Consider the following 12,196-nt stretch of genomic DNA (forward strand, 5'->3'; position numbering starts at 1 on the left):
TGCATATTATTAGTAGAGCCAAAGGTGAATTTGCGTGTCAGTTTTAGAGAAGTAATAAAATTAACGTCAAAGTTTAGTGGCGATATTTCAATTTTTGAATACGGTACACTATTTTAATAAGTACAATATTCACTCAATATGAATTCGTCTCTATATTTACTATATTTTGTGGTGGTATGATAACCACAGACCTGATTGCCACAAAGTGATAATCGGATGTGCTTCACGCGAAGGCGATTTACTTTCTGCGAAGGTGAATCCAGATAGTATTAGCTATAATGGCATTAACCGCAAAATGCGAGATTTCAAGGTAAAACCAAACGATTTCCGAGTGCTGTCGTGAACCCAATTTTTGGCCATCTAAGAGCGACTGTAATATCTCTTTAAAAGTTTGAAATAATACATAAATAAAATAAAATAGGTAAATAAAACAACCTAGCCTATCTTTAGGTATCTAATTCTCTTGAAGTTACTTAGCCTTGAATAGTCGTAGCTCTAAAAGAACACTTACATCCAGCTTTAGTCACTTGAACATTCATAGTTGAACTGGTTTAGAGTATTAGAAGAATTAAGGCAGTTAAATACAGGGTCCTTTTAATTTTTCTCTCCATTATCATCTATCTGATACCTCAGACTTTCCCTTAATAGATCCTGCATGCTACAAAACCACCTTGTGGTCGTGTGTGTGATATGGATTTGCACCAGCAATGGCGATATTATTCACACGTAATTGAAGGCGGAAGGGCAAAAAAGGGAGAAGTGTTTTATGTTACTGTCGCATCTTGCGATGAACATGCCTGTATGGGACAAATAAGATATAAGAAAATTCTGTGTGAAATGTGTACAATAATTTGTGGTACAGTATGAATCCTTTTAACATTCATATCATAACACTCATGAACTGATAAGTGTGTACAATAATTCGTAGTGCTGTGTGAATCCTTTTAACACTCATATCACAATACTCATGATTCGATAAGTATGTACAATAACTCACGAAACTGTTCAGCTGTTATCTATAGGCAGTTACGTTTTATCGGTCTTTGTGTGAAATTATTCTTAGACAAGAAGATAATTCTGTTCCATGAATTGAAATTCACGAATTCAAATAAGTAAAGATGCTTCGATAAATATATAAATTCAAAACCTAAAATATTTAAATATTTAAATACTCATTATAAGATATGAATATTTGAATAACAAGAAATTTGAATGTTCCAAGATTTAAAAATCAAAAATCGTTCATGTGCTGAGGAATAAAAACAGACGATACAAGTATCGAACTTGGATAAAATAGGATCTGTTTTTCTGATTGTCAAATCAATTCATGTATTCAAGATACAATCTATGTATGTACATTACACCGTCACGTCATACCGTTCGGTACATATGTACTCTACATAGAGGCGTTCGTTGTGATAAGACAGATAACGTATAATAAAGTGTAAACCTTCACGGGACACCTCTACTTTCGACGATTGGTTCTCAATTCGAGTGGAACCACTTGTGGTTCTGCCAGTTATTCCATAAAGTCCAGTCAAAGTGTTAAAATCAACGCAAGAATGCCTGGTGAGTAATAGAGCTATTTGAATTAATTTTATAATTATTATTTTACAAACAATGCAAGTTGCAATAGATAAAATATATTAATTGATTCTCCATAGTACGTTTTTCTCTGTTCTGCTAATGACTGTCTGACAATATAATAAACAAATTTTGAAACCCTCGATTTCTTTTTAATCAGTCTACTGATTAATAATGTTTCTTATATGGTCGTCGATAATAATCAGACTGATTCCAATACATATTTATCATATTCATTGTTAGACAATTTGATATCAATGTACTCAGTGGTACATATCGATGTGGACTGACATTTTACGTTCTAAACATCTATTTTCGATACTGATATTTCCAGAAACAATTCTAAATAAAGCAAGTACTATATTGACTCTACATTCGTTTGACACCTCAGGAAATTTTTGACATTTAGTAGTTACATTTTAGTTTTACAAATTCAACTCCTTAGCGATTTTAACGCTAGTATTTTTTACTAGACTTAGGCTACGATTAAAATATAACATACATGTATGTTGTCTTTCTGTTTTTAGTCAAAACAGGTAATATATAATTTTATATTTCAATTATAAACTCTAAAGGAAGTATGTCGTGAACACGACACAGCAATGGATTAATTTTCAACGATAATCTTAAAGTATCTGGAATGATAAAACCTGTTTACAGAATGTGTCATTCGCTACGATCGTCTTATCGTTATAATAAAACTTCTCAGAAAATTCAGATATCTATCAAAAGTTCTGCATCAGTTGAGTAAAGAAAATATATGAGGAACATTTTTAATTTTCTCCTAAATATAAGTACATACATAATATGTAATTGTAATTTACAAAAACAAATGTCATTATATCAACATTTTATTCCAAATATTTTAGCTTTTACATTATACGAAAATTATGATATTTTTATAATTATTAATACGTAAAATACTAATATCTTATCAAGCCTTTTCAGAGGCAATGAACATGATCTTTTTTCAATCTATATGTGTAAATCATGAGTTCCTTTTATTCTGAACATTATAAAAAAAGATAAAGTTATCATAGTCACATAAAATGTACGTAATTGTATACATGTTATTTAATGTGTCACAGCAATGAAAAACGTAATCCATTAACATTACATTAACATTCTTTAACACGTAATGTTAAAGAACACAAGTAATGTTATAATAATCGCAAAATTGTATGTGAAACAGACGTGTATTGAAAGTGTACACAACTAAATTATTAACATCACAAGCTAGCTAACAAATAATACCTAGCTCAATGTTAATAATATAACACATCTTTGCTTCTAACAACTTACTTTCTTGTTGGAACCTTTATGTCTAAAACAATTGTTTCTATAAGAATGTATTAATCAATAATAAAGAGTGAGCAGCTCCATTCATCATGTTTTACATTCGACGAAACTTCACACCAAGTTAGCCACAAACGGAGCCAATGTGATCCAAATTGATCCTGGATCAATCATGCAACCGATAAAAAGTGTAACTAATGTAACATTCAGTCGATACTGTTCTCGCTAACAGCGTCTGCTAAAATAGAAAAGCGTTTCTACGTCTAACTAAGTTCACTGCTTCTTGTTGCAGGGTACAAGTGGATTAGGTTCACTGGAGCCCGTTACACGGTACCAGGGATGATCCTAGCTGGCAAAGACATGGATGGCTTGGACCTCGTGGTCGGACGTGCCCTGCACCATGGCGATATGCTTCCCGCGAAGGTGAAGCCAGAACACGGAGTCGCTTATGTGTGCCATGAGGGTCGTGAACATATCAAGCACGACTTCGAGGTAAGTGCAAATTATTTTCAAGTAGCTCATTTGTAGTTACACGTAAGAAAAGCATTGTTTTTTGGATAGAGATTGTAGAGTGTATTAACCCTTATGCATTGTTCAAGTAACTATTACCTGTGTCTACGTCTACAGCAACTTACGAATTTGTTTAACCCATTCGCAACTGTATTTTTGCATTTTAGTACATATTTGGCGTACTTGTACATCGGTTGTAAATGGGTTAAAAAAGATTATGAAATTTTCGTGATCAAATTTGAAAAATATTTTACTTCTTGTATTAAAATTAAGGTGATTGTATAAGACTTAAGCGTGAGGCATTTGAAAGAAAAGAAAACCTTGTAATTACTAATTTCCATAATTTATTAATTTTTTGACCAAATATGACCAAACCTGTAAAACACTGTACAAATATGTACAATGAAATTCATTAATGTTCTATGAAATAGTAAAAATTGTATTTTCGTATGAGAATTTACATATAGATATAGGTACTTTAAATATTGTTATCAAAATTCAGTGAATTTTATCTAAATGTAATTCTCATTAAAGAGTACCTATCTGTTGAAAACTAAAATTAAGTTTCAGATAAAGTTAACCCAAACGATGCACAATGGTTAAGAAACAATATCTAATTCTCTAAACAGAAATCTTCTTTTTACTCTTTCCAAAAATTGCAAGTTTTCAGCTTGTGATATTTTACTCGTATTGTTGTTGTATGGATAGACACATGTATTCATCGTGCAATGGTAATGGTTATCTTCAAAAAAGAATTGTATCATATTGAAGCCATTAGTAAACTTCAATGACAAAATTGTTCACAGTTAACAATAGAGCAAGTACGCAGTCTGTTACAAAAAATACCTAGTTAATTGGCAATTCAGCAAGAAATGAATACAACTGTACTCGCGAGTTCGTTGATAAACGACTTTGCATTCTCCACACTACGCTTTTTTCACCCTTTTATTGTTCATGCTGATTGCATTCACTCCATTCACATCCGAAACATTCACACGAACGTGCAATCGATTTTCCTGTATAATTCAATACAATGAATGTGTGAAATGTTGATTAAAATTCATAGGATACACTTAAACATTAGTATTTTAAAGAATGCTTAAATAATGCTATGGTATACATATGTAACAGAAAAGTATAAATAATGTTTTTTAAATGATGCAGGAAAAAAATTCTCTTGACTAATCTGTAATATATCATGAATCATATTTACACTTGAGTTCTGATTAAAACCAATAGAACCTACTCATCCTACAGATTTGTGAAGGTAGCTTTCTATTTACCACTGACTCAATATTACCTATTTTTAACAAACATTAAAAATTTATGATGATCATTGTAGGATAAAAAATATATGTATAAATTCTTAAGATTAATTCTTCAATGATTAATTCTGTTGTTACTGATAACACACAAGAGATATTAAAATCTGTATTATAAAACAAACACGTTTATTGTGTTGTGTCTTTCAAAAAGAATAATCTAAAAGACTAAAGAAATTTATTTTATCGCCAAAAAATAATCACACGATTCGTATTTTCCATTTCACCCTAATGCCCAGGCCTAATCAACAACAATCATTGCTGTTCATAACCACTAACAGAGAAATTCACTCACCACGTACAATCATAAGGAATGCAAACGATATTAATCCACTCCTTTTTTCTTTATCGTTTCCAAGCATAGACCATTACCATCGGTCACAGCCCTCAAATATATTTCGGGGCGATCCCACGTTAACCTCCCCTTATTTGTCATGCAATATACTCGGTCGCATTAGTTAAAATCAATTTCTATGGATTCGATTATAGTGACATGCGTGGTCGTAGTTAATTGCACTTCTGGCGTTCGGTCTCGGGTAATATATTTGTCTGGAGTATTAAGAGGATTAGGGGGCTGAAAGCTCGGCCCCTTCGATCTCTCTCACCTTATCGACGAATTTCGAAACCCACACAGATGGCTCAAGGGCTGTTTTTTCTCGATAGATACTAATGCCTGCCGAATTTCATTGGGTTCGGGCGTCTAATGGTTACGTTCCGCCAAACGCAGTCGAAGTCGGAAGAACAGTGGATGGAGAAATGCTCTATGCTGGTCGCGCGTATCAGAATGGCATTCCATGCGTGGGAAAGGTAAGATGTTAGACAGTGGTGTGGTGAATATGGAATATGTGGAACATGTGCAATGATTCGTGGTGTTGTGTGAATCTTTTCTTAGTATTTCTGGTCTAATATACCTGAATGTAGTGGCTTCTTGGTGAAAATCTAAGTGTTACTATATGTTGTCAGAAAAGGAATATTTTCTTAATGAAGGGGTGGATGAGTTCGTAGGGGTACATAATACATTCAAAGTATTTCATAAAGTTTCCTATGTAAAACACAATTCGTGGAAAGCTCCTTCAATTATATCTACAAGGTATTTAGCTATAGGTAAAAGAAAATTTAAAAGGTGACTGTAAATATCTAAATAAGACTAAAATAAAGAGTAACGTAATTGCGATTGGATCTTTGTGTATTAATTATAAGAATGTGAAAATTATCAGAAGAGTGATTATATTAACCACTCTTCTCGAGAGTCATTGAATTCCATTGATGCTACCTGAGGCATGTGCCTTTTTATGTGACTATAATAACCACAGCATTCATCAAACACTTACAACTAACAGAGCAAAGGTTCAAATGCAATTTCTTTATTCTTAATTTTCGTCCAATTTGATCTTCAGTATCATTCCTTAAATTTCCCCTTACTTGTAGCCAAATAGCACCCAAATAAAGTGGCACGTACTAACCACGAAGGTCCTGTTGTTCCTCTTGCGTTGTCGTTGATGCAAAACTAGGTTAACAAGAGCCAGTAATCATCGCTATAGTATGAAACATCGGATTGATGTTTTTCTGAACATTCAAAAGTTCAGCCTTTCTTATAGTAGCATATCTTTGTTTCATTCCGTGTTCTTCACTCTAGGCCTCCACGTATTCGATAATTATTGGAAAGCCTTATCTCGATAGATGCAGCGATAATATCTCAAACTAAACATAGCTAAAAAGGCACCATTAGAGTATGAAGTTTACATTTCATAAATTAAGATGAGATGGGAGAAATGTGAAACTTGGAATGTAAGAATTGAGAAAGTGGTTCAGTACAGTGTTCTTAGGTATGGCTTTAGAAATGTGGGACGTAGAATATTGCAGGCGGTGTGAAAGTGTGAAATATACAGAATAGGTTGTGAAATTGCAAATATTGAATATAGAGAATATTCAATATAACGGAATATGGAGTCTGAAGAGTATATGTGTGTGTAGGTTTAAGGGGTAGAATGTACAGATGTGAAATGTACAGTGTAGAATGCAGAAAATCTGATGTGAAAAATAAGGTGAAAATAGTAGGACATTAATCCTTGCTTATTGAAAACCAGGCCTCCTGGGTTCTGAGTTATATCTGACCTAAATATCGACTTTCATCGTCCATACTCTGAAAATTAAGCAAAGGGTGTGAAATTTAAAATGAGGAATCTAGAAAATAGAACATAGAAAATGAAGTATGAAGTGTAAGATGTAGGAGGTACGTCATGAAATGTGAAATATTCTATGTACAATATGGGTTATAGAGTGTGTAGGGTTTGTGTGTAGGTTCAAGGAATAAGATGTGACGTGTGATATGTAGAACACAGGCTACAAAAGATTCGATGTGAAGAGTGAGGTACAGATGGTAAAATATGATGTAAGGAATGTGGAATGTATCAAGTAGCCAGGTAACTTCTATTTGAAGTTGAAATAAGGTCGTTTGTATTTCTTAATAAAATCAGTTTATCAGTCGAAGTACCCAACTATGAATTGAACTACCCTCTCACAACAAAAAGAGTTGATAAGATATAAACTCTATTCTCATAGAATTTCAAAATTTTATTATAGTACAAGCGATTTCAGATTAATTTTAAAGGCACAGTCTAGGGCCTAGGAAGTAGGATCTGAGATATGGAATGTTGAATATGGAATGTTTGATGTCGAATGTGGGATATGGAATGACAATGTGGAATGTGGATTATGGAGCGTTCAGTGTCAAATATGGAATATAGAATAAAGGATGTGGGAATATTATCACTAATAATAGTACCATTGTTACGAGTATTGCTTAAAAAATTAATTTCTTAATCAATGCTATAAGAGAACGTTTGTTTCATGTTCTTTGCAGATACACAGAACTCATGGTGTACTATACGTACCATTCGATGGCAAGGAGGTTGCGATTAGGGATTACGAAGTTCTCATACAAAATTAATTTAAAATTTAAAACAAACCTTTTTACTTGCACAAAAAACAAACAAATTTCGTTAAAATAAATATATATGCATATACATATATTGATATACAAATCGAATATAATTTGTATAATAAATTATTAAACCAAATACTTCAATTTTTAGTAACAATTATGAACTTAATAAAATAGTTTGTAACAATAATTTTACGAGAAAGTTGACGGATGTATAACATGACAACTTTTTAGCCTTTAGTAGTTGATTAACTTGCAGACAAAAGTAATTTATCGGCAGCTCATTCATACAGAGAGAATAGGAAGGAAACTGAAATAGATTTTATAGCCACTGGACTCACCAGATGACTAAGTATGTAGTTCATTTACCCTCTCTTCGTCATTCAACCCCTTTCAGTATCGTACTAACATGCTTGTGTAATATTGACAGTAGTAGGTAATGTTCAACTTTGTTTTCAAGTAGGTAGATAATATCAGATACAATGTATAGATCAAGTGATTATAAGAAAAGTGTGGAAATTTTACAGGATTAAATCTAATAACAGTCTTTCAGTTTTATTACTTAAAACGGACTGCATGTTTTAATTTTTCTAATACAGTAATTTACATTCCTTCACATTTATTCAAAATACTGATAATACATATTATCAAACTCCTGAAAAAGTATTAATATCAAAATTCAAAGCCTTGAGAATTTCGAAATCTAAACATACCGAAAGTGAAATATTCGAATAGCTCAGAATTTAGATTTAAAATTCGAATATTTAAACATTTGGAAACTTGAAAAACTGTAATCAGTCGCGCTATTTATAAAATAACAGAAGACCCATTAAGGACGTTAAGCCTAACTATAACCCACAGTGTAAAGATTGCAACCACAACCGTGCACCTCAGAAATCCATCACAAAAATCAAGAAATTCATGAGCCACTGTATCAAAAGTGCATCGACGAAGGGGCCCAAGGAGCCAGGAAACAATCGACAGCCTCTGGCCGCTTAAAAAGCAACCGGTGGCCGTTTTCTCGGCGCACACCCGTTAGGTGGTGGGCACGTGGCCGTTGCGGCGTTATGTTCCCATGGCTGGCACGTGGCCTTACCCCTGAATCCCCCCTTGGTAACCATGAGCCACGCCACCTCTTATTGTTGGGGAGACGGTGCCCCCGAGGGTTTGTCGCGCTATTTAATATTTTGATCGTAGAGCGAGAGAGCGCGCGTCTGCGTTTCGCTCGGACGGCGGGCACAGTAGGGGTTGCCCACGTGCTCGCGATCCTTCCCTTTTGATTAATTTCGGCACGGATCGACTGGCACAAACGTGGATGATGCTCGACAAAGGAAAGCTCTGGAACGGGCTTCTGCTCGTGGAGGGGCGCGAATGAGCCAGAGAGAGGAGAAAAAAAAAAATAGCAACAGCTGGCACCAAGACGAGAATCGACGACGGGCGCACAATGCGACCTCGATACAGGGGCTAAATCACCCTTGGACCCCTCCCCTCGCCGCGGCTGGTCTAACGCGTTCCAATCAGCACACGACTCGCACGCGTTCGCCTCGCGATCATCCTTCGTGTATTAATATAATCGCGGACCACTCGCATCCGAGGGGAGGAATATCGTTAATGACGCTGCTGGCCTCAATGTGGCTCTCGCACCGAGGATAATTCCACCTCTTATTCTCGGCAGAGGGGAAGAGACTTAATTACGTCATTGGGAAACGTTCGGCTAGGGATTCGAGACAGATTTTATCAGGTTGGTGTGTATGAAATATCGCTCTTTTTCAAGATTGTATAGTGTTCCACGGATGTAGGTTTACTGGCTAGTGACGAGTTTATGAGGAAGGGTTTTTGAGTCATGTTATGCTCGGTGGTGGGTGACTTTGGTCTTGTCAAAAACATTATTGACAGTGCTTTTGAGTGAAATTCAATCATTCAAAATGGTTTCAAATTTTAAGCTATAATGCGACGAGAGAATATTTGGGTATTCTACGAAATCTTTTCTTCTTTATACAAAAGTCTGAACCTTGTAGCTAAAGTATATTGAGTAACGTAGAGAAACAGTAGATATAATACACTCTGGATATAGGAACCAGAATTTCATTCAATATGACAGTCAAGTGCCAGAAAACTACGGACAGTGTTGGAATAATAGATTATTGTAAAACAGATTTGCAAATTTCTGTGCAAAAATAGGATTTTAAAAGTATCTCATAGTAAATCTGTTCTGAAATGGAACAGAATCCAAGCAGAAATGAGATAAAGGTGTTATCTGAAAGTTGGTCCGCTGAAAAGAATTAAAATCAAATTCATATTTTGTTGAACAAGCTACTTACTTTTAATCTCTCTGCTGCGAACAAGTAGTGAGCAATTTAATTGAAGATAACTTCATAAATGCCATTGAAATTGTAAATTTTCTACAATTTTGTTCTTTAAATAAGTGGATTCGCATATAATCAGTTTTTAGAGTTTAGCAGGATTAGCAAAAACTGCATTGCAAAGTTTGAAACATTAAAGATTCAATTAGAGGAAACTTAAAAATGTTAATGGAAATACTGTTCGTCGGTAGCCTCGAACGATAGGTGTACCGTTATACAGAAACATTCAAGACAAACGTTTTGGAACAGTTATTTTATTTCGAGAATGTTTCCTGGAATCCACGGACCCACTCGAAACGAGTCCATCCATATGGCGCGAGAGACACGAAAAGCAGAAGCTGAACCAGAACTCGAATCGTGATTCAGGAGTGGCAAGAGAGAACAGCTGCTCTGGTCGAGGAGAGTTCTGCAGCTGCTGTCACTACAGCATTGTTGTTACTGCTACTACTACGGTCACTTCAAACTCCGAAGGTTAAATGACACCTATATACATTTGTATAACTGTAGACGATAGTGAGACCCGTTATGTAATAAGGAAGCGTTTTATCAGTTATTATGAGCACGCAACAAAAACACGATTTATCGCCCACTTATGGTCGATAAGCATTATCTTGAAGTACTGCACTTTCTCCTTCGGATTCATTGTTAATTGTTCTTCGCCTGATTGTACAACATGTATGAGCATGATTTGCGCTACTTGTGTATTTATTTATTCGTTTCGTACTTCAGAAACAATTCGACATTTTATAGAGAAATGATATTCCTGATAGGGTCATTCCATGCGAAATTGAACATTTTTTTGAGTAACACCCGATTTCACATGGAAGGAGCCACTTATCTCAAGGAGGCTATAGAAAAAGCACCCAAGTGTTCTAACTACAAGTAGTTAAATTTATGATATGGACCATTAGGAAAGTATAGTTGATCGCGACATATGGTCTTTCATATTTTTAATAATCGGCGTTGTGGTGGTCAACCAGAGGACCTAGGAAAAACTAATATGTTTTCCTGTTCTGTGTTTCAGAGTCAAAGCACTCCAAGTCCTTTTTTGTTATCATTCATCGATTACTCATTTATTAACATAGTATTCAAAGTAGTTTATACTATTAAATTTCCTTCACTTACAACATAGCTTAACTAAATTCCTACTATTCTAATAAAACGAAGAGAATGCAGTAAGATCCTGTAAAAACTTAATTTTGAAAAAAATGGACTTGGGTTACTCTAGCTCTGAGGTATAGATTTCTTAAAAGAGTAAAGGACCAATACTGCTGTTTTACTGAAATCGCTATACAGGATGATCAGTTTAACTAGAAATCCTCTAATGGGTGCTGACAACACTTCCAATGCTAACAGCATTTAAAATAATAAATACTGCCAACACTTTTCAGTTTTTTCCTGAGTTTTCAGATAAACTGATCGCCATATATCTGGCCATCGACTATACTAATATTGAATAATTAAATTGAACAATATTTAACAAAAACAAGTTGCAAATACCATGCAGTTAAAACAATAAAAAAAGAGCTGTAATTCCGCTTAAACGAGGCTGCAGCTCACTAAATCGCCGTTAATCGTGGCCCTACTGTACACGTAGATCAGTAGCCTCGCTAGAGTCACTACCCACATTTATCAAACCGCGCCAGATCATTTTCGTTGTCCAGCAACCATCCCAGCAGCGGGATCATCATTAAAGTGGCGGCGCGCATCCGCGCGACAGATTCCATGGGGGTTTTTTTCAGGGAGTGAAACCTACGCGTCGGGGGCTTTCTTTTCAGCGGGTCGTAGGGGTTGGGTGGTCCTCGCGACACCACGCTCCACGGTCCTTCGCCCCTTCTTTCTCCGTCTCGTTCCCCCCCTCTGGCTTTTGCACGCTCTCTCGGTTGCAGCTGCTCGTCACACGGGCCCCACGCCATCTGCCATTAAAAGCTACACATGCACGCGCGCTTCAGACAAGACCCCAGATCTGTAATCGTTCCGCGATAATACCGGGTGTGCTGAAGTTTCGACGCGACCGCGTCCATCGATTTAATCCCTTGCTGCTTTATCGCCACTTTGGGAGGGTAATAAAACAGTTGCCGCATTAGAGCCTGGATTTACCGAGCTGGCTGATCAATTTCCGCTTAGAACGAATCTGCGCTCTCCCTTTGAGATTCCAGCTGAAGAATTAACGAGTG

General features: G+C 35.6%; 1 protein-coding gene across 1 annotated transcript; it reads left to right on the plus strand.

Moving 5' to 3' along the window:
* Positions 1-295: 295 nt before the first annotated feature.
* Positions 296-7,662, plus strand: LOC143180056 (uncharacterized). The gene is made up of 5 exons (XM_076379582.1): positions 296-310; positions 649-799; positions 3,173-3,372; positions 5,376-5,519; positions 7,576-7,662. The coding sequence occupies exons 1-5, from the start codon at positions 296-298 to the stop codon at positions 7,660-7,662; spliced, it is 597 nt and encodes a 198-aa protein (XP_076235697.1).
* Positions 7,663-12,196: the final 4,534 nt, after the last annotated feature.

The sequence above is a fragment of the Calliopsis andreniformis genome, chromosome 6, assembly GCF_051401765.1.
Source record: "Calliopsis andreniformis isolate RMS-2024a chromosome 6, iyCalAndr_principal, whole genome shotgun sequence".
NCBI lineage: Eukaryota > Metazoa > Arthropoda > Insecta > Hymenoptera > Andrenidae > Calliopsis > Calliopsis andreniformis.